This window comes from Talpa occidentalis, unplaced genomic scaffold, assembly GCF_014898055.3.
Source record: "Talpa occidentalis isolate TD23 unplaced genomic scaffold, MPIMG_talOcc4v2.1 talOcc4.7, whole genome shotgun sequence".
NCBI lineage: Eukaryota > Metazoa > Chordata > Mammalia > Eulipotyphla > Talpidae > Talpa > Talpa occidentalis.
This window is the reverse complement of record NW_023605083.1, coordinates 110145713-110168768: the sequence shown is the minus strand read 5'-3', so window position 1 is coordinate 110168768 and position 23056 is coordinate 110145713. Positions and strand designations below refer to the sequence as shown.

Sequence of the window (23056 nt, the reverse complement as noted above, 5' to 3'; positions counted from 1 at the left end):
ACACACTCCTCACCCCGCTATTGTTCATCTGTTCTGTGCAGTCACACATGTAGCTACTAAAATGTAGCTTTCAATTCATCAAAAGTAAATGAAAAATTCATTTCCTCAGTCACACTAGCCACATTCCAGGTGCCACTTCACCCAGTCCCCACCTCTTACCCCTCCTGTGATGCAGGTGGACCCTGCACCTCTCCCAGCCCTTTCAGAATCTGCCCTGATTCTGGACAGCGAGAGGAAGCTGGCCGAGAGAACGAGGGGACGCCAAGTCCTCAGAGCTTCTGAGACTCTTTATCCTGTGTGTTTTCACTCTCAAACCATGACTCCTGGGCCCCCTTTCAAGAAGACACAGTCTACCCTGCTATGAAGGACTCCCCCCTTTCACCTGAATTGGCCCTCTGAATGCCCTGTTCCCCTGGCAGGGTGTTCACTGTCCCTCACAGTGGGTTCCCAATCACCCTCTCCCGTGGGGTCACTGCAGCAGGCCTAGGCCACGCAGTTGCTGTGAAGCAGCGCCTGCCTCTGCCCCCTCGGAGCCCATGAGACTGAATGAGTCGTGAGCGAAAGAATGCTAGAGCCTTTGGATACGTATTAGAGGGAGGAGTAATGCTTTTCTAGAAGGCTGAGCGATGACCAGCCATGGTGGAAATGGCTCCGTCTTCCCAGACCCAAGGTCAGAAGGTGTGCCCCTCCCCACCCGCACCTGCCCCCCCAGCAGGAAGTAGTGTGACCCCACAGCCCTGCCGCTTCCTCTCTTTACCCCTCTGGACTTCTCGTTTCCACTGAATCTGTTAATTTCTGTTCTTATTTCACTTTGCAGACTATTTGCCGATTTCACAAGACATAATTTTTATCAACTAGCTCTTAAGAGAGGCATAACAAATTGGGGTTTGCTACCATTACTAGAGAGAGGACACAGTCCCGGCCGGGGCTACCCCAGCTGCTGTCAGCGCCCACTGAAGCTGCCCTTGCTGCCTGTTTGACCGAATGTTCTTTACTCGTTTTTTTGGAAAAAACTCATGCCCTCGTTGCTTCACTCTTTTTTTGTTTGAGTCTCCAGTCCCCTCCCACTCTGCTTTTTGTGCACACCGGGAACATCCCCCCTCCCCCCACGTGCCCCCTTCTCCCAGAATGCATTGGGACCAGAGGAAAGGCCTCAAAACTTTATAGTGACTCCCCAGGGGGATCCGGTTATTTTAAATAATGACCAAACAGACCTGTGGGGTAGGATTTTAAATGCTGTTGGCCACAGTGTTGGGGACATGTGGCACCTATGTCCCATGGGGAACGCAGGGTGAAAAGTGAACACACACTCGGAGGTTGTTCTGTAAATACTAACATGGAAAATGTAGTCTGGAAGAGCAGCTATATAAAGCTATGGTTTGTCTTGAGGGCCAGGCCCTCAGTGGCTGTTGCCATAATAAAAAACACATCTGCCTCAAGAGGGAACAGTGGGGTCATCAGGTGCTGCCATGTCTTCCACACTGTGGGCACCAATCCAGGCCAACCCCTCCTTCCCCAGCACCCCCACCCTCGCCTCCCTGCCCATGCGGGCTCTGTGTTCCCTGCTGGCACCAAGGGCCTCGTGGCCCACTGGAATGAAAGGAGATAGAACCCAGGCCCATCCCGATCATGTCAGCACCCCCATGTGGCCCCACAGAAGCATCTTTTCCCACCATCCTGACTCATCCACTTCCCGATTTAAAGTACCCCCACTCTCTGGATTACTGAAGTACAGCCAAGTTGGGCCCTCGGGAGTCTCCCCTTTGTTCACACTCCACAGTTGTGAGAAGTGACTCGCCTGCTTCCCTCGGATGCATTTGACATGAACAAATCCATCCATTTGAATGTCAGTGTCCTTGAGAACCAAACTATTCGGTTTGTTCATCCCATTAAAGTTGCTTGATGTAATAATGGGTTAGTTTACTTTTATTTTCCCATAGACTTTTTCATGAATGGTGTTTGTTGTTTTTTTTTTAAAAATCCGACTTTGTTCTGCTGTGATTCACTTTGCTTTGGTAAACTTGTCCTAGTCGGCCTGCCTCACCAGCGTTTTAGCTGTTACGAATTTTCTGCATCTCTGTAAATAGTTCATCTGTGCATCTCCCTGATGACGTTTATTTTTTCCTCCTGTAAGCAACTGAGGTAGAAAAATAAATTGTTTACCACGGACATGCTGTGTACTGCCGTCTCTAACCTGACGGCTCTCACTCTGGGGAGGTGAATGCACTGAATAGCTGGTACCCACAACAGCGTAGTGCAGTGTCTGAAGCATGTGCACTTTTTGTGGCTGCCGCCCGGCGGCCTCTCACTGCATGGTGTGCCCTTCTCTTGCTCCAGGTGGTCTGTTCTTGAGGAGACAGAGCATCTGTGTGCAGCAGCTGCACATTCACCCCAAAGCCCTCCCCTCTATGGTCACTGGTGCCCTCACGTGAAAACACCACTGGGACATCTGGCACCCACTCGTCTGACCTCTCATCTGAGCACCAGGTGTATGTGAGCTCAAGCCCGTGCTTGTGTACACCTACACATGATTTGCACATGCCTTGCTTTCCTGTTGCCCTGAACAGTGCAGTTTGGAAGAGGCACCAGAAGACAATGGAACTGGACCTGAAGCTCTAAGACCTGGTTTCCAGGCCCCATGTGGCCACATAGTAGCCATGTGACCTTGAGGGATAAAGTCCTGGGGTAATAATAGTGCTCAGTTGTTTTGTTAGAATTAAGTAGGATAATGTGTACATATGAATATGCCTTGAAAGTTGATCAATGCTAAACAACTAGGAGTTTTGGAAACACTGGGCTCCGATGCTGTTATATCACCCCCCAGAGTGGTTTTCTTTTCCTTGTCACCCTGATAAAGCCCCCTGCTGGTGGTGATACCAGAACTGGGTGTTGCAAAGCCAAATAGAATTCCTAGGTAAGGGAGGGAAAGAAGTATATCTCAGAGAAATGACCTGCTTAAAGTAAGAAAAAAGGAAACTAATGGCCTAAACAAAATAAGAATTTGTTTCTCTCACCCATGTAAAATAAGCCTATGTGGCATCAGTTTATTAGGGATCTGGGTATCTTTTTTTTTTTTTCCAAAGATTTACTTTATATAAGAGCTGGGATACAGGCCAGATGCATGGGAGGGTGAGAGGATTCACCAGAGATAGAGTGGGGAGCAGAACAGGCAAACTGACGAAATACACTGCTGAGGGGAGCAATGGGCAAGACGGGAGAGGTCTGCTCGCCAAGTGGATTGCTCCGAGGCCGGCGGGGATCAAAGCGGCACTGCAGAAGCTGCAGACAGCCTCACAGTGCTGCGCTCAACCGCCTGCGCCACCAGGGAGGCCCTGGGTATCTTCTTTTTTATTCTATCCTCTTCAACATAGACTCTACCTCAGAGTCTAAAAAGGCTGCTCAAGCCCCAGCCATTACATATTCATCTCAGAAGAGCATATTTCTTCCCTTTTGTAACACTAGAAGCCAAATGTGACATTCTGCATAGACCCCATTGGTCAGACCTTAGTCTCATAGCCTTAGGCATTTCTAAGGTTTCCTTTATCCCGGGCAGCCATGTGCCCAGCTGAAAACATAATTTGGGTACTAAGGAAGAAGGGTACAGCAGATACTAGGAAATACCTCAGTCTCTGGCACAAAGCAGAGAGGAAGCATTGCAGGCCCCAGGGATGATGAGCAGGCCTATGAATGGGGCTTGCAGGAGCATCTGGGCTGGGGGGAGACAACGTTAAAGCAGGAGACTGTGCTCAGTCATGGAGGCCTTGTGAGTCAGGTTCAGGAATTCCAGTTTGACTGTCAACCCAGATGAAAAGGCTTAGAGGATTTGAAGTAGAGGAGTGATATGATATGGTCAGATCTCCAAAGTAAGTCAGAGGGGTCTGGCGAGATAGGGGGGCATCGAAGAAACTGCAAGGGTGGGTTCAGAAACTGTTGTCTCTTTTCTGCATGCCACCACCTCTCCTCCCTGTCTCACCCTCTCTTCACTCCATTCCTTTCCCCCTGCCTTGGGCTGCCTGGTGGCCCTTGGAGTCTTTCAGCTCTACTGGGTAAAACAGCCCCAACCACTGAAAGGGCTGTGGGCCAAAGCCTTGGCTACTGACGTAACCCTCAGACACAGGCACTTGGGGCAGCAGGTGGCATCCCATGGCCCAGTGCTCACACCTCCCTCCCAGGACGCTGTCACCCGTCAATAGCTGGGCAGTGCACATCCCAGGTCAGTAGACCTGGGATTCTTCGATTTTGGGCCTGGAGGTGCCAGTTGGTCCTCCTATCTCTTCAACGACAGGGAACCGGTTTCATGTCAGGGGCCATTGTTGACTGGTCAGTACTGGCTTCCTGGAGAACTGACTTAAGAATGATTTTGAGGCCAAGTCCTAGCTCAGCAGAAAGAGGGCTGTGATTGATGCACAGTGCCTGCACGGTTGCTGGCTGGGCAAATCACAGATTGTGCCTTTCGGATTCCAGTGTGATGATGGTACTTGGGTCACTCTGAAGATGACCGTTTTGTTTCATGTGGAGGGAGGGAGGCAGGGGCACAGCCTCAGGGAAGATACCATAGCTCGGGGATATCCTGGAGGAGAAGCTACCGGAGCCTGGCTGCTGTACCGGCAGGCTCAGGTAAGTGGCCGTCAAGTCATCTGGTCTTTGAGCACAGACCAGGAGTTAGTGTCATGACTTATCCTCAGGGGAGTGGCTTGAATGTGGAAAGCAGAATGCAGTTGGTTCAAGTTCTCAAGAGGAGAGGGAGTTTGTCTTTATAGGATGATCCCAGTTGTCCTTGACCTTAGGGAAGGGGCTACTTCCTGCACCAGCTCGTAACCCACCGTCAGTTCTGTCCGGTTCATGACATTTTGCAGAGTGTTCAGAAGTGCTTCTCACTGTGGTGCCAAAAGCCTAGGATTCTGCCAGTGTTGGTAACCTGGGCTGCCCTGGGCAGTGGTTCGAGGGCCCTTCCACGCAGCCGCCCCTCCAGCCTGCTCAAGCGGCAGAGACTGCTTGAGCCCCACTTGGGAGAGGCCATCCCTGGCTCATGCCTCCATCTGGGTCTCTCCCAAGTGCTGCTCTTTCTGGCCTCTTCTTGGAGGGAGAGGAGCCTCCCCCCAGTCTCTGAAGCCTTGTCTGGGAGGCAGTTCCAGGCCATTGTGATAGAATCACAGACCAGGGCTTAGGATGACCCCTCACTTGGATATAAACTTAAATGTCAGGATTTCTCCCTCCTGCTTCAATTTTTTTTAAAGATTTATTTATTTATGCATACAAGAACTGGGGTGCAGGCCAGAGGTACGCGTGGTGAGAGGATTCACCAGAGACAGAGTGGGGAACAGAATAGGCAGACTGACTGAAATACACTGCTGAGGGGAGTAGCGGGAATGACAGGAGAGGTCTGCTGTGCCATGTGGGTAGCTCCCTGGCAGGGATCGAACTCATGCTGCAGAGGCTTCATAGTGCTTCATAGTGCTGTGCTTAAACCCTTGTGCCACCAGGGAGGTTCTTGCAAGTGCCCTTAAGAGGAACTCTATGGACCCCCAAAGTGGCAAACCCTCAGGCTCTGCCAGTGCCCCTGACAGGGAAACTGATCTTGAGATGCCAGGGCGGGGTGACTGGCTTCCCAGGTATGTGACATAACCATTGACCTGGGCACCATAAACAGAAAACTCAGAGTAAAGGGAACCCGTCCTGACAAACGTAGTCCCTGCACATCTGTTTCATCACCAGCCCTCTAATCTGTACATCCCTTTAGCCCTAAAGCTCCGCCTGTCTCTAGAGATTACCCCCTTCGCAGATTGGATCCACAGGCAGATTTTAATTCACCAGCCAGCTCCTCCTGTGGCCGGCCCACTCAGTGCCACCTGGCCCTGTGTACTTGGGGCTTATCCTCTCATTTGAATATTAAAGGCAAGCTTAGTCAGGAAAGCTATCCCCTGCTTTAAAAGAAGATGGAAAAGTAGAATTCAGCAGCACACCCCAAATCCTGGCAGCAGGATTGTCGGGACTGTGGACGGGCCATGCACTCCACGCCTCCCTTGGCGTGGAAAATCAGGAGCTGACTCTATTCCCAGATGAGAGCAGAGCGAGATGCCTAATAGGCACTTAATAAATGTTTGTGGAAATGAATTGGAGCAATCTGAGTTGACGGGAATTGCGGGTTTCACTTTCGATCAGCTTGCTGTAGCTCTCGAAGCTCCTCTGCATAAATGAAGGGAAACGTGGCAGAGGGCGGGCTCAGCTCCCAGTGCTGATGCCCTGAGCACTGTATCCTCAGGCAGGAAGTCGGGAGACAGTTCTTGCCCCAAGAGGGCTGGGAGAGGAAAGCCTCCTGTAAGTCTCAGTTTTCCTATCTATCGAATGGATCTGTCAAATGGGGTTATTGACCCTTGTCCTTGCCCTCTGCCTCACAAGTAGTTGAGAGGGTGACCTAGGATGACCTAGTGTTTTGAGAAAAGGTAGTGTCCTGTCCTGGGAAGCCCCATGTGAGAGCAGAGGGTCCAGCCAGCTGCAGTAGGGGCAGCAGTGAGGGGGCTGTGGATGTGGCCTGAGCCCTAGGCCCACTGGCTCCCATCTCCCCCAGCACTGCCATCCTCAGCTCCCCTCTCACACCTTTTAGGTACCTGTACCCCAGTCAGCCTGCCAGCACAAAGTTAATCAACATTCAAGCCCTTCAGTTTTAATTTGCATCAGCAAAAGCAAGCGAAATGTTACAGGTTAAAAACAAACCACCAACATCAACAAATTACAGAAGATGAAATCATAGGCAGAAGGCACTACCAGGCCTAAGGAAAGGGCAGCTCATGGCCTCTAGAACAGCCAAGGACAAACCAAAGGCAAAGGGGTGGCCTGGCCTCTCCCCCCCCCCGTCCCCCCCCACACACACACAAAGGAAAGAAGAACAGAGTCCTGCAGACGTTTTCCCTGAGTCCAGGTCACCTTGTTTGCTGCCCCGAGACACCCCACTCAGTGGGAGTCACCATCTCTGCTCCCTGTTCCTTTTGTACAAGAATGGGCAAGAACATTCTTAGCAGTGTCAGAGAAAGACATCAGGACCTGCCCCAGGCTGGGGGCTCTCGGGGTTCGGGAATGTTGAGCAAGGAGGTCGGAGCCTGGAGGGGCATCCCACATTGGCCAGATGTGTTCCTGTGTGGTCTGACAGGTATGCAACATGAGCATGGGAAGCTCTCGGGAAAGGGCAACATCTAAACTGAGATTTTGGAGGATAAATAGAAGTTCACCAGACAGATGATGAGAAAGGGGTATTCCATATCACAGGACCATGAGGTGTAATGGCATGAAAGCATTGTGTGTCTTCCCTCCAGTGGTGACCCAGAAAGGAGCACCCTCCTCTATAGGGTATTTGTAGGGGGCAGAGGAACAAACAGGATCCACTTGTTTGGAAGGACTCAGGGAGATCCCTCTAGCCAGGTTGCTGCTGGAGGAGCTGGACCAGCCTGAGGATAGCCTTTCAGGGCCAGAGGACTAGAGATGGCTGCCAGTCCAGCTGACGAGCACAAGCACAGGGCTTTAGGACCCACGTCTGCAGCTGTGGTCACCACATCACAGGGCGGTGGCCCCCAGCCAGACCCTGCCTAAGCCCCTACAAGCCCCTTTCCTCCTGCTGTCACATTACCTCACCAGAGTTAGAGCTTGCATTTCCAATAAAATGCACCCTTATCACTCACAAGCAAATTATAAATGTTATCTATTAAAGTCCTTTGGATGTGAAATGTCATGTAAATTAATAGGATTTTAGAATAGGAAGGCACCAAAGGGAGTTCTCAGCTCCACTACTGTTATTACCTTGGGCAATAATAATAAAAATAGAAATAAAAGTTATTATTCCACTTACTGAGTGCTTGCTGAGTGCCAGAGAACCGTGCTGAGCGCCCAGCGCCACCATCTCATTCAATTTCACAGCAGCCTGAAAAGGAGGCATCTTTAGCTGCATTTACAGAGGAGCACAGTAAGACTGAGGGAAAGTTCCCCGACTTGTCTTGGGTCACACAACTAGTTAGCATGAGATCGGGGATTTTAGCCACCTCGTGTGCTGTGTGCTTTTTCCTCTCTGGACCACGAGTTCATGTGTTCAGTGGAGCTGGATACCTTCCTGCTCCTAGTTATAGTGAAGGCTCTTTGAGATGATGCAGGACACTTCCTGGCCAAGGTACAGGCTCCCGTGGTGACTGTGTTACTGTCGTCATTGTGATGACGACTTTCTCACCACCCAGGCCAAGCTCTTTTATTTTGTAGGTGAGGAAGCAAAGGCCCAGAAAGACTGTCCTACAGCTCCCCCTTTCAGCTCGAGCTGGTCTGGATGATAGGACCTACTCTGTGTTAAGATTTTAAATCTGTTTGTACCTGTCATTGGTAAATAGCAGCTGCCCTGAGCTCCCAGACCACCTCCCCAAAGTACTGTGCCCTCCCCGGGATACCCTGACCATCCCACCATCCACCAACACATGCCCAGCATGGCAGTGGTCTGTCAGGCAACATGTGAGGCCCAAAGAGGCAGCGCCACCATTTTACAGGAAGGGAAGCCGAGATCACAGATGTTAAATCATTTGACAGCAGGTGGTTGGGGCCACAGTGGGGCCTGGGTCCTTCAGCAAGAAGTCTTGGGGGGGCTCAAGATTTGAGTGTTTTCTTTCTGGCCCACAGAGTAGATAGATGCCCTAGGGCCGGTGTTTAGAATCGTTGTGCAGCAGACCATTGCAAAGGTCTGTGGAGCATGAAGCTGGGGAAGCAAAATTTTGACTTTTTCTCTGGCAATTGGGCAGCTGAAATTTTGGAAACGGGGAGCAGTGTAAAAGCCATCTGATCAGTGAGCTCTAAAAGAGACAGTTGTCAGACCAGTGGTTTATCCTCTTACCTGTTGGTGGTGGATGGGACAGTGTCTCAAAAGCAGAAATTCAGATTTGGGTAACAGGACCCCATGCACAATATGAAGAGAGAAACTCTCAAGATAGTTTTGCTGATGACTGCATCGAAACTGTGGTCTGGAGTCTCTTGCCTTTGAAGGCTTGCTCTTGGTCTCAGAGAGTCCAGCCGATGTTTGTTCTGTGAATGAGTGGGCTTCTCTGAGCCTTCGAGAACCAGAGAGTGCTGGCACAGGGCAGTGCCGCTGGCTTTGAAGTGATGTCCCTGTGGCCAGTCTTGTACTCGAGGTCTTACTGGAAAGAGAGTGATGCTGAGCAGAGTGTTCCCATGCAGCCAGGAGCCAGTGCCAGAGTGTGCGGAATGTGTCAGCCATTCCTGATGGTGGCCCTCTGGCCAGCTCTGCAGAGAAATTTCATCTCAACCCCAAGGCCCTGGATCCCCTGGCCAAGGATTAGCAAAGCTGCAGCTCTCTAGAATCCCAAGAGGCATGCCCCCAACTCATTGGCTAGTGACTGAAAGAATTTTGAGGAACCCACCTGTGTCAAGGTTATGTGTGCCGGGGCCCAGCTCGGTCATTTTTTAAGCTGAATCAAATTGAAGCGGTGAGAGCTTAGGGGGCTAGATCAAGACCATAGCTGCAGGAATACCTCCCTGCCCTGTCCTTTTGCTTCCTCGATCTTGGAGAAGAGAATTAATTGGGATGGTCGCCCCCTACACTCCCCTGACCCTCAGGACTGGATCTTCTGATATTGCCTCCATCTTCAAGCAGGATTAGAGTAGCCACACCCAGCTCTTAAGCTTAGCTATGAGAAGTCCCAAAGGCAGACATAGGCTGGAACCTGGCTCCTAGCTGGGGTGGGGGGGGGTCCCAGAGAGCATCCCTTTATCTCAAGCTTATCTTAGCCAACTTTTTCTCCATCCCAGGGAGTTGGTTTGTGTGCAGCCTGGTCCTGGGGCCCAGGACCCCACCAGGAGCAGCTGATATAAGCTCTGTGAGGGCAGAGACTCTGTGTTTTGTTGGCTACTGTGATTCCAGGGCTTAGTGCAGTGCCTGGCGTGTATGTGGTAGGTGCTCAGTGAATATATAAGGATCGGGTCTTATATATTCAGGTCTTATATCGAGTTAAGGAGTTAAGGGTCTTAAATCGGGTCTTATATGGAGTTAAGGAGGGATCTAACATGATTCTTGGCAGAAGCTCTAGGTGAGCTAGGTACTTGGGCTCTGGTTCCCTGTTGGGAGGGAATGAGCAATTCAGAGGTAGAGAGGCCCAGAGAGGAGAGTGCTGGGCCAGAGTCCCCAGACAGAGCTGTCTGCCTCCCAAGGAGCCCTGGGAATTACTTCCTAAAGCCATGTTCTCTGCTCCAGCTGTGCTTTGGTGTTCCCGGGGACCTGTTAAAAGTTTCTGTTGTCAGTCCACCCCCAGGCAGATTATTTCAGCATCTCTGGGAGTAGGCCCAGGCATTGTTATTTTTCCCTTAGCTCCCCAGGAGAGTCCAGCCAGGTTGAGACGATGATGCAGGAGGGGGTATAGTAGACTCCCCCTCACGGCCCAGCAGACTGGGTCCGAGCTCGCCTCTTCTGGGACTTTTCCTCTTGTTCTTGGAGCAAGTCCCTTCTGTTTTTATGCTTCTACAAAACTTTCCAGACAAAGGTTCTCCAACCACAAAACTTCATAAAACCTCAAAAAGGTTTGATGTTGCTGCATGCCATTCTGTTAGCCCCCATTGAAATAGTCAAAGGGCTACATAATTTATAAAATTAAACTAAACAATTGTAATTAAAAGGGAGGGGCAGGGCCTCCCCGGTGGCACAGCAGTTGAGCGCTGGGTTGCAAAGCTGCCCGCGGCCTCTGCGACGCCGGTTCAATCCCCGGCTGCTCCCCGGCCACCGGAGGAGGGTCCCACATGGCGCGCAGACCTCTCCTGCCGCCCGCTGCTCCCCTCAGCAGTGTACTTCGGCCCTTCTGCCTGCTCTGCTCCCCGCTCTGGCTCTGGTGAATTCTCTCACCCTCCCGCGCTTCTGACTGTACCCAGTGCATGTATAAACAAACAAACAAATAAATAAATAAAACATGCCTCTATTAAAAAAAAATTAAAAAAAAAAAAAGGGAGGGACAATTGTTGTGCCATCCGTCTGCTGTGGGTGCCGCCAACCTTGGAGCTCTTGACCCCAGACCCTCTCGCCTCCTCTTGATTGCAAGTCAGAAGTCAATGGCATTTTTTCATTTTCTTTTTTTGAGAATAATATGACACCACACCTACTTTTTACTGCGTCTGTGGCACTTACCAGTATCTGTCTTACCTAAGCACAGTTATTTTTACATGCACATTTATTTCTCTTGCTGGGTGATAAATTCTTCTAGGGCAGGACTGAGTCACATGTCCTACTTAGCATGTAGCCCAGAGTCCACCCCACAGAAGATTCTCACCGAGCATCAGCTGATGGTGCCCAGGATGCCCCAATGCGGGGAATGAGAGACAAGGCTGGGGACACCGCCAGGGCCAAACTGCAGCTGCAAGGCTGCACTGCCTGCCCCAGTAGCCTCTTGCTCCCTAGGTCCTCCACCCCTGGGTCCTCCATCCCAGGGGAACAAACTCAAATGTCCACAGGAGCACACAGGTTGCGGGGAGGGGTGTCCTGTCTTGAAGGAGGGCTGATGACTGGGCAGAGCCCTGATGATCTCAATCAAATGACAACTATCACTGACACTTATGCCCTGCAGTCATGTATCTAAGCTCTTGACACCTATTCATCCCACGCTGATACCATCATACCCTTTATAGATGGGGACATCGAGGCACAGGAAGCTTAAGCAACTTGCCCAAATCACACAGCTAGTGGGTGACGGAACCAGGACTTGAGCCCAGACAGGCTCCTTGTCTGTGCATTTTGTGATGGTCCCCACCTGCCTCCCAAGGAGCAGCCTGGTCGCCCCCTTCACGTGGCAGGCTGTGTGAGAAGGGATCTCCACTCCACATTTCCAGCAGCCAGTGGGGAATGGTCATCTCCCACTCTGAGCAGTGAGGTGCTAGGGCAGCCTTCGGCACTCACAGGCCAGGGAGCTCTGCCACGGCTCTGCTTAGGCCTCAGCCCTAGCAAGCAGCCCTGAGTTCAGCCAGACACTGACTAATTTCTTAGGTCTTCCCCTGAACCCCCTGCCTGAGTACCTCGCTCCTTGGCCCAGACTTTGTCCCCTCAAAATAAGATCAGAGGGGTTCCCCAAGGAAGTTGCCCTTGGCACCTCCAGTCTGGTGAAGAATGCCAAGTGCTTCTCCTCCTGCACTTCCCAGCTCTTCCAGGTCCAGCCAGGGAGGGCTCATTTTTACCAGGCTTCTCCTGTTTCTCCAGCCTCTCCAGGACAGCTTCAGGCAGGGTTGTGGCCTCAGACAGCCCCCAGGTGGGGCAACCCGACCCTAACACACAAACCCCTTTCCAGAATCTGTGCTGGCCCATCCCCTACAAACCCAGCCGCCAAGAAGAACCCCTGGCCCTAGAAATAGCTTCAAGATCTCTGACTACAGGTCATCTACAGAACATATTTGGGGTAACCAATGAGGACAGGTAGCCGAACAGGACAGGTGGCTGGTGGCAGAGAGCTGGGGAAGTTGGCCAGGACAACAGGCCCATGCAAGGCGCTGGTGCAGGCCCTAGCTCCTTCCTCTGGGAGATCCCCAAGGAGGCCAGCCTAGGTCTGGGGGCTATGGTCCAGGTGTCTAAGAAGGAGGATGCAGATGCAGAGTGGGGGAGGTAGCCATGGGACTGTGCTGTGAGGAGCAGGTGGGGTGACTCTCCTCACAGGCCCCTCTCATCTCACCTGATACTGCTTGGTCCATTTTGATGGCTGAGATTAAATTCTAGCTCTGAGCAGTGTCTGATGCTCAGTCTCCAGCAGGAGCCTTTATCTGAGATTAAGGATAATGGATTTCCTTTCTTGGATAAGCGTTTTTCCCTTCCTTTTTCTCTTGGACTTTTTGTCCAAAATACACCCAACTCGAGAAAAATAGACGTTTTGCTAAAGTCTTTTTATTGACTAAACTCCCCTCTCCCAGTTCTGTGCCCCTGCCCCCTCCCACCTTTTCATGCTTCCAAGGAAACCTTCTGTTTCAAGTAAAAGAATAAAGAAATTGACCATCTATCTCTCCCACTCCTGCTTCCTCCTCCTTCAGCCCCCTCCCCTTAACCCTACTCTCTGCCTGTTGGGGGGGGGGCCGGTCTGCTGAAAGTTGGGACAGGGAAAAATAACTTGCTCTTCCTTATTTTCCTTCAGCATTTCCCGCCAGCACCCACATCTAGATCCTGCATGGAAGAAATGGGGAGAGGACTTGGTGGGGGAGTCCCTTCCTTGGTCTCCGGCAGGGTCATTGCTACCCTCGGGGGGACCAGGCGTGTGCGCGTGGTCTTCATGGGAGCCAGGGACGACCTGTACCTTTATTTCACCTGGATCTTTCTTTTTCCCCCTTCAACAGCCCTATTACCATATTTAAATGCAAGTATGTCTCTTTTCATTGACATTTTAAGTAGCTTAGCGTGACCTTTTTAGAGTAGCTTGTTCCCTTTTGAACTTCCCCCGTCTCTCCCTCCCCCACCCCCCCAGTAGCTCTATGTAGCTAGGACAATAGTCTTAGAGTTTAGTGGGCTTCTAGTCTGCTCTGTTTGGGGCTGGCTCTCTCTCTCCTCTCTGCTCCCTGCCCTTCGTGGTGCATGTCTTTCCCCCTCTCATCCTGTAGCGATTCCTGATTTGGAAGGCTCAGTGGCCGAAGCAGCACAGCTCTGTCCAGGCCGCTTGTTGAGTGCTGCTGGCTTCTGGCACATCATTCAAAAACACAGATTGGAAATGGGGCTTGTGATCAGGCCTCCAAGCGTCTGCCTAGTTGGCAGAGGGTGTTTGTCCTTCTCTGTGCCTGGGTGTTTGAGGGTTTGTGTGTGCACGTGCTGGTGGCCAGGAGGAGCCCAGGCAAGGGGCCTCACCCACCTCTTCCTTCACCTGGACATTCTGCAGTCACCGTGGGTGACCTTGGCCTTCTGTCATTTACTCCCGTAGCTGGGACAGCCTTGCCGCCTGGTGCGATACTGGATAGCACGAGGACTGAAGACCCCTAGGAGACCCTTCAGTGCGGTGCTTCATTAGAATGGAGGAGCTCGGACAGAAGAGCCACATCTCAGTCCCCGTAGTGTGCCAGGGACAAGTTGTGAGAGAGAAAACACAGAAAGTGATAACAAAAAGCCTCAGGCTCACGCCATGTAGGTCCCCACAGCCCTGCAGCCCTCCCCATTGGGGCTGCATTGTGTATACCTGCAGCAGAGACCCCCAGAATGCTTCCCCCTTATGCCTGGGGCTGTGGGGCCGTGGACATGAAGTTTTGACAGTCTGGAGTTAAGATAGCAAGCAAGCCTGCAGACCTCTGGAGAACAGCTGGAGTTCAGTCTCCTGGCTGAGATGCTTGTTCTGTCCTGCTTGTGACTCGGGACCCCGATCCTCTGGGATCCCTGCAGCGCTCCTCAGGACATTCCCACTCAGCACTGCTCTGAACAAGTGGGTTGTGCCCCCCACACACCCCCCGAGAAGTTCCTCCTAACCCACTTGAATTATTTAGGTGTATCTTCTAAAACTAGTTTCTGGAGGGACAAATGCTTGGGAATCAAACACACCTACAGTTGCTGTGCCTTCCAGAAGCCTGAGAGCCACCGATTCATGTCCCTCCTAAAAGCTGACCTGGGAGATGCCTCCCCACACCCATCTTTTGTGTGGAGAGGGGGAGGTGGACAGTCTGTCCGTGGCCTTTCCAGGGTCTCTCCTGACTGCAGCTCCTCTCTCTCCCCCAGGCTTCCCGGCAGCGGCTTATGGACCAGTGGCAGCAGCGGCGGTGGCTGCGGCTAGAGGATCAGGTAGGAAGGTGTATGGGACAGGCGGCTCCCAGGCATGCCCCAGTGTGCAGGGGAAGGTAAAGGCCCTGTTGGATCTGTGTGGCTGCGTCTGTCCACTACTCCCACCACAGCCCGGAGGGTGGGGCAGGGAGGTGCAGGCCACTCCCAGAGGGGGTCAGTCATGGGTCCAAAGTAGATGATTCTCCTCTCAGTGAAAAAGGAAAAATGAATTTCTTTTTGACTCTGGATGATCCCTTCACCTGACAACTGGCTTCAGGGCACCTGTGGTCCTTTCCCTTCTTTTGCTGGTTCAGGACTCCCTTCCTCTGGTCTCTGACCCAGCCTCGGAAGTTCTAGGTCATGACAGGGGAGCTCAGAGCCCGTCCACAAGTCTCGGACCTGGCTCGACCAGCCCTCTCGGCCCCTGCTGCACCTGGCAAGTGGGCTTGTTGATCTGGCCCCAGTCCCTGAAGACCCAAAGTGGGGCCAGGGCCAGCCTTGGCCTTCATGAATGAAGTTGCTGTTCCTCAGGTCCCTGCTGCATCCCAGGCTCACTTCTTAGCAGAGGCCTAAGAGCCGCTAGACTCCCATTGCTACGGGAAGCGGGATTTTCTCTCCCGTGAGGTTGCCCTGATCCTTTGGTCTCCAAATCCAACCTTTTGGGAGGCAGGGAACCCCTCGAGTAAGGGGGGAACACTTTCCCAGAGGTCGGGTGGAACTGGGCCACGTCCAGGCCCTGGGGCCTTTGTCCCTCTGTCTAGATGCTCGCTGCCTTCCTAAGCAAGCAGGGCTTCTGCTGTGTGTTGGGCTCTCAGTGAGGCCTCTTTTCCCCCACCCCGCCCCCCCAGCCTGGTCCCGCAAAAGGCCCCATTCCTCCTAAGCTGAGAAGTCATGGTTTATAGCTCTCCCCCCACACCCAGTGGGCAGGGCACTGGAGTACCCAGAGAAGCAATTAGTTTGCTGTAACAGCTCTGAAGAGGGTCGGGTCTGGGGGGTGGTATGGTGAGGGTACCAGGAAATGGGGCATTAAACCCCCAGAGGGCAAATACCCAAAGCCCAAACCCTCGATGATAAGAAACTGGCACAGTGAGGCCCATTAGAACCATCAGTAAAAATCCGTTCCATGCAAACTGGCACTGCCTCGAGCTACAAAGGATTCACTCCCTTAAATCACCCATTGGGGTTTTGTTTGGAGGGGCAAGGAGTTCTCAGGGGGCTACAGAGGGGCAGTTGGCCTGCAAGCTGGAAGGACTGGCAGGTGGGTCCAGGTAGCTGGGCACTTCCCCAGCCTCCACCTGCCGCTCTGGCCAGCATCCCTCGGTATCCCCCGACCCCCCACCCAGGAAGCGGGGTTGACAGCCGCCTCGTGACTCCCTGTTCTGTTTGGTTTTTTAACTTGAGTGCTTTTTAGTATCGTTATAAATGAGCCTCTGTTCTACCTGTGCCAGGTTGGGGGTGTGGGGAGGGGACCATGAAAAGAAAAATCTTGAGATTTTTTGAGTGTTGTTGGTTGTTGTTTTCTCCGTTCAGTTTCTTTCTTATGATAACTTGGATTATGAAACTAAACTTTAACCAGAAATTAACCCTGCCTCTCTCCCCACCCCCGTTCTCCTTGACTTCATGGCAAGTTTAAAGGGCAGCATGGGGTTCTTTGCGAGTCTGAGAGTGGTCTCCCCATGGCCTATGCCTCTTCTGCCACCCCGTCCCCGCTCACGGCCCCCAGAGCAGGTGGGAGTCCCACCCATCCCCTCTAACTTCTAACCCTAAGGGTCAGAGCCATCTCCAACCACGCTTTTTTTTTTTTTCAGGATCAGTGGTGTTTTATTTGTAGCCATTTCCATCGGGAGCAGAGTCTCCCACAGCCCATTCTAGGTCAGCCATGCTCATCGCTGCACTGTTAGTGAATTATATTCAGGAGTGTGTGCCCAGACCGCCTGCCCCACACCAGCCTGGGTTAGTACAGGAGTAAATCCTCAACTCCGAGGTGCCTACCCCCTGAGGTGCAGGCTCAGCCAGAAAGCTGCAGGGCGACCCACAGCACAGCGCTGCTTGGAGGTCAGAAACTAGGGGTATACCAGGCAAAGTCAGAACACCACACAGGCTGGCAGGCATCTGCCCGCATGTAGACAAGGTAGCCACCCCTCACCCCTGCCCAGATGGAGCATTCCTCCATCTCCGGATCTGCGGCAGGGTTACTGGGTTGGGGAAAGAAGACCTCTGCTTTCGTTCTTTCAGTCCATTTTTGGTCTGTGAGGACTATCTCCTCCCTCCCTCCCTCTAGAACAAGACCAGCCACTTATTTTCCTGGTGCAGCTTCCCCTGGCTGGCACCTTGGCATGTATGCAAGAGCGCTACACAGCCTTGTTTGGGTTCGTGTGCCAGCCCAGGCCACCGTGGCTCACCGAGGTTGATTGCCAGGTTCTCCCTCTACCCACTCCTGCAGCCCTGCTCTACCTCACCCAGCTCCTCCCCAGGGGACAGAGATGCTCTTTCCACCTCCAGAGCAGGCAGCCTGGCTTTTGGAGGTCACCTGGAGGTCATAGCAAGTTCAGTTGAATTTTCTTCTAGGGAGAAGCTGGTTCAGGGAGAGGCTGTGGAGTCCCAGTCTCGAGCTCGGTGACGTACAGGTGACTCAAAGCAGTGCTCCCCAGAAACTCCTGGGCTCGGTTGAGGGAGTAGGCATCCTATGGGAGGCCCGTTTTTGCCTTCCATTTTTGTCTAACTCCACAGTTTTGTTTTGCTATTTTTTTGCTTCCATGATGACTTATTGGGGGAGCTTCCTGCTGAGGAAGCACCTGCTGAGGGTGGTGGGGTGGGAAGCAGCTTCGATTTTTCTCAGGTTGGCAACTCGTATCTGTCAGGGCTATGGTGTCAGGGTAGGAGGGCCAGGGCGGCCTTGAGCTCTGCACTACCTCAGCTGCCTCTTCTGGGCCTGCTGGCCCCCCTTTGCCTAATTCACCCAGGGCCTGAGGTGAGCAGGGCTCAGGTGACCCCAGCAGGGGCGATCCCTGCCAACTCCTAGATAACTTCACTATCAGTGGTCACTTTTCTTTTACCTTCACCTGGTAGTTTGAGATGTCATCTTTTCTTGTGCTCAGTCGAGAGTTTGTTTGTTTATTTTGATCGTATCCATTCAGTTCCAGTGGCCCCATCATGTTCCACCCAAATCTAAATCCAGTTTGGTAAACGAGTCCCCCAACAGGTGAGGGAAGTGGTTCGGGTTTTCAGGCTGTTTATTTCTGGGTGACATTCCGGGTGGGTCTGTGTATCAATCTTAGAGCTTTGGAGCCCCCACCCACCCCCAGCCCATCTCCGGCCCCAGCCAGGACCCCTTACTGTACTTTATACTTGCCAGCTTTATTCCAATCTAGTAGCATGAGCTCCTGACGGTGGTGGTGAGTGTGAGAGTCATGTTTCTGTTGTCTTTTCTCTTGCTTGGTTGGGGCTGCGGTGAGAGAGTGTCTCTGAGGCATACTTTCCCGCCTCTCTTACACTAGGATCTGCACACCTCCTCTCAAACACTCTTCTGAGCACGCTCAGCGGGAAGGTTTGTCCACACCTATTAATCCTCTCTCAGTGTCCAGCTTCCTGTTAGTACCAGCTGGTTTGCATGTTTTTGCTTGTTCAGATGAAACAGTTCAAGAAACAAACTCATATCAAACTCTCGAGAAATGTCTTTTTTTGTACACTTTCGTTTTCGATTTTTTTTTTATTAGTTACAACTCCAAAACACCTGTTGTCCAGTAAAACATTTCACACCTCCCCTGCCTGTTCTTAGATTGTATGTATCTGTGGGACTGAACTAAATGCATGCACTGTAGTAGATGTACTGGTAGCTGTAGCTGTAGTTGTAGAACATGCATTGTTGAGTTGATATTACAGGGTCTCCGACGGCTCAGCTCAGCACAGCACAGCTGTCTGAAGGATAGCGTGGGGGACCAGGGAGAGAAGGGCTCCATATTTTCAATGTTGCCAATGGGCTTGGATCCATGTTCTCGCCATCAGCCACCACCACCTCCCCTCACACTCCCTGCTCCCCGAGTCCAGCCTCAGCTCTAGCCTTCCCCACTGAGATCTCTGTCAGTAGCATCCAACTACAGTGAAAGAGGGTGGAACCAGATTTGGAAAGAATCTAAACATTCTTCCTTGTTCTTGTCTTCCTCGTATGGGTCAGAACAGATCTTCTTCTTTCTAAAAATCGAGCACCAAGGCTCCCTCGTGCCCCTCTACACCTTGAGTCCTTTGCCAGCTCACGTCCAGCCCTTCAGGGTTACAGGTCCCTATGGGGTCGATGGGCCTCTCAGTGTGGTTACTTCCTGGGGTGGAGGGGAAATGAGACAGGATAGGGAAAGGATTACGATCTTACGCATTGAGTCCCAGCGAAGGTCGGCATTTGTTCTTACTGTCAGTGAAGGTAAAGGAGAAATCTTTAGATGCGCTCTCTAAGCAAGTATGGGCAGGTGGGAAGAGGGTGGTGGCATTCTTAGCTTCTCCATGCTAAGTTAGCCTGACTCCATGGGGAGAGGAGGTGGTTCTGCAATATCCAAAGAGGAAGCCACAGTTTTCCTCCATCTCCCCAGGAAGATTTCCAGTCCTACAGCCCTCGGGTCAGTGGCTTATGCAGTCAGTCTACTTTGGACATGCTGTCTCCCCTACATGTGTGGTGACAAGCCATAAGCAGGTGCCAGATGTCTTAGAACTTTTGCAGGTATCTCTCATCTTTACAAGTTGAAGGTGAGAGCTGCCAGGACCTGCTCTTTAAGTCAGGCTGGTTGGTGGTGCTGATTCAATACTGCAGGAGGTCACAGGTGGGATCGGAACCTTAAGGGAGCAAGTTATTTGTGATGGGAGACAGAAGCCCAGAAAGTCACAATCTGTGAAGTCCTCAAAAGCATACTAAGTGTCAGAGCAAAGTGCCAGCTCCGTGGAGAGGTAGCAGTTGAGTGAACAAGGATTGAATGTGAGCTCAGCCTGTCAGCCACCAGACAGAATGACACCACCAAGATCCAGGAAGAGCTGTCATTCGGCTTGGCCTTCACAGGGTAGGGGTAGAGGGAGATGGTGGGAACTATCAGGGTCCGGGGCTGCTGAAGCTGCAGATTGATCCGGGCTGGGGATTAGGAGAAAAAGGTGAGGACAGAAGGCAACAGGAGCAGCAACACTCCTGCCCCCATGGACCTAAATCCTGGTCTGGCTCCACTGGGAAAATGTGTGTGCTGCCCTGTGACTGGACACCCTAAAAGTTTTGGTTCCAGTAAGTAAAATGAGCAAGAGTAAAATTCAGGTTGAGGACAGAATAAACAGTTTAACTTGAACCATGAAAGAAAATGTTTTGGAGAGGAAATTCCGCCTTCCCAATCACCCCCTTTGCCTTCTGTGTGTGAGGAGCTGGGGACATCAAAGACTGTCCCCCGCATGCTCCTCCACCTTCTAGAGGGACCCAGGAACTCTTGGCATCAGCTGGGGCATAAGCCGGGTTCTCAAGTGTTGCCGGCAGTAACCATTCATTGGAGGTTGCTTTGTGCCCGGTATCAAGGGACATAAAGACAAGTAACACTTCTTGCCTTCAGAGGCCTGAGGATCCTGTTCTCTTCTCCTGAAAGCCCTTTCCCAAAGTGCATTGCTGCTGGCACAGTCCGCTTCTTTAGTGAAAGGAAAATGGATCGATTTGCAGCCTCCTTTCTGAAGATGGCTTTTCCTGCACCTTCCTCGGCAGGACCTGCAGCCATCTCTACTTTCCCACCCAGCTTCCCTTGGGCTAGCGGCAAGCGTCCCCAGATCACATCTATGGGTAGGGTCGGGGGACACCCACTCATTGGGGTGGGGCCCCAGCTGTGGCTATGGAATAGGCCAGCATAGTAGCCCAGGGGGAGAGCAAGTCTGACCTGTGAGCACCAGCTGCAGCAGCCAGCCAGACTCACCCAAACGCATCTCTGTCCGTCCACTGCCTTGTGTCCTGGGGATGGTACCTTGTTTCTCAGTTTGTCATTAAAATTTTCATTTCTGGGAAAGGCAGGCCTTGTACCATAAAGAGTCCAGCATTGGATTTCAGTAACTCCAGTGAATTTATAATAATGTGCAGAGTTGCCCGCCGCTGACCTCAGCTTCATTCATTTTCCAAGGGCTTTCAGACCAACCCTGTTGAGGATAAAATACATCAGCTCTAATCAATAATTTTGTAATAGAAATACCATGCACTTGATAAATCAACTCTAGTGCAATTAGTGACTAGCCTGGAAGCCCAGACCTAAGTATGAGTTAATCCTAAAGTGAATGGAGCGGGGGAATGTTAATGGTCTTTTAAATCAGTGGAATGATTTTCAGTGGATGACACATCCGTGGCTGCCCCCTGAGCTGGTTGGCCCTCACTCTCAGGCTGGCTCAGGAGGGGGTGCTTTCAGAAAGAGGGGTGGAGAAAGTGTGCTGGTGCCCATGGACTATGTCAAGAATGCATAGCACGTGACAGAGAAAGGCAGAGGGACCCTGTTCTTGCACCCTGGGCTGGTGGGAACATTGCAGGGTCTGAGGGGCTCTGAAAATAGGAGTAGCCACACATTGGTGAGAGCCACCAGAGGAGCACATCTCTGAGTATGTCATAGTTGCATAGAGCTTAGACTGTCATGGCTATTATCACATCTACCCCAAAAGACAGGCAGGGAGGCCTGGTTTTATATGTCTGTTTTTATGATAAAACTGGACTGCAGAATGTGACTTATCCAAAGTCACACAGTTGGTTATCTGGGAAGCAAGGCTTTGGTCCAGGGTGAAGAACCATGGACTTGAACCCAGGTTTCTTTCAAATAGCCTTGTGAAGTAGCCATATTTGTTTCGGGAGGACTTGCCTGCGGCCAGGCGCTCTGCACACACGAGTAGGGGATGTGCCAGGAGAGGCTGTTGCTGCCAGCGCTGTGTCAGCCGAGGACTCTGGCCCAGCCTGAGACCTCACAGACTGATCTTTCAGACATATTTCAGAACTGGGATCAGGACACAGCTGCCATGGAGTTTAATTCAGCAGATGTTTATGGTTTATCAACAATTATTATATGTGGCAGGCACTGTCCTAGGTCTTGAATCAAGGTGCTTTTGGTTATATCGGAAAACCATCTCAGCATGGTTAACGACAAGGGATTTATTGGCTGATGTCTTAGATGCTTCCTAAAGAAGCAAAGAGACATTCAGGCCTCTTTGCAATTCTCTGGCTTTGCCCTCCATCTCATTTCAATATTGTCTTTATGTTGGTTTCCTGGAGTGGCAAAGTGGCTGTAACAGTTTCTTGTCTAGAAGGAGGGGGGATCAAATGGTCCAGATTTCTAGCAAAAGATCAGATTCTATATTGCTTGACTGAGGCCAGTTGTGAGACCCATGACTGGTGTGGAGACTAACAGGTCCTCCCAGTATGATTCCATAAGCCCAGTAACAGAAGGAACAGAGGAGAAAGTGATCAGCTTTGTCTGGGAAGTCAGAGAAGGTTTCACAGGGGACTGAGTGTTTCTACTTTCAAGGGACACGTGGAAATTCACCAGGTGGGACAGCATTAGCAGAGCCACCAGAGCCCAGAACAGACAGTACAATAAATCTGAAGCCTTGCAAATGGGCTTTCTCTGGCTGAAGAATAAAATGGGAAGTAGAAAGGGAGGTGCAATAGCAGATAAAGCTAGAAATCTGGGCAGAGCTAGAGTCAGAGGGGACTGTCGGTGCCATGCTAAGGGGCCTGGATTCACATTGGGGCCTGGCACCTCAGAGAGGCCTAAAACCAGAACATGACATCAGATTTGTATGTCAGATAATCCTTGACTACAATGTCCAGGGTGATTTGAGACATGGGACTGAAGGTCGTAAGACGAGTGACAAATAATTCATGAACATTGTATACAGTCCATAAATGTTCCAATACAGCTGCCCAATGAGAGATGCTGTAGACTTTTGCTCTAACCCATTAGTTGATTAATATCACATTCTGGGTGGGATACAGAATGCCAGGGCATGGAGCTTGCCCTCAACGAGCTCTAGATCTTATGGGGAAGACACAGCACACAGTCAATCTTTAATAAGTCTAGATTCCTGCATAGTCAGAGAGTACCCAGCAGGCAGGGAAGCTCAGACAGGAGGCGAGACTTGAAGTGGGCCTTGAAGGACTTGGACTGGGATTCAGAAGTTCATGTCAGATGAGAGAATTTGGAGAAAGGGATAACAATGGGATGGACAGGTCAATGGTGAAGAGACAGTGGGAAGCTCTCTACTGGGCAGTGGGGGTAGAGTCTGAAATAGGTAGAGACAGACTAGATTCTGGGAGCTCTCGGAAGGCAGATTAATATAATCATG

General features: G+C 51.5%; 1 protein-coding gene across 5 annotated transcripts in view; it reads left to right on the top strand.

Annotated features, from left to right (window-relative positions):
- MSI2 (musashi RNA binding protein 2) overlaps nucleotides 1-23056 on the top strand; it is a 468006-nt gene that overhangs the window by 427687 nt on the left and 17263 nt on the right. For 4 of the 5 annotated variants that reach the window (XM_054688818.1, XM_054688817.1, XM_037495200.2 and 1 more), the window contains one exon: nucleotides 14693-14755. In XM_054688818.1, the coding sequence (XP_054544793.1) occupies nucleotides 14693-14755 (63 nt within the window). Of the gene's footprint in view, nucleotides 1-817; nucleotides 6848-14692; nucleotides 14756-23056 lie in introns of those variants that run through there. The other variant, XM_054688819.1, reaches the window with a different exon arrangement.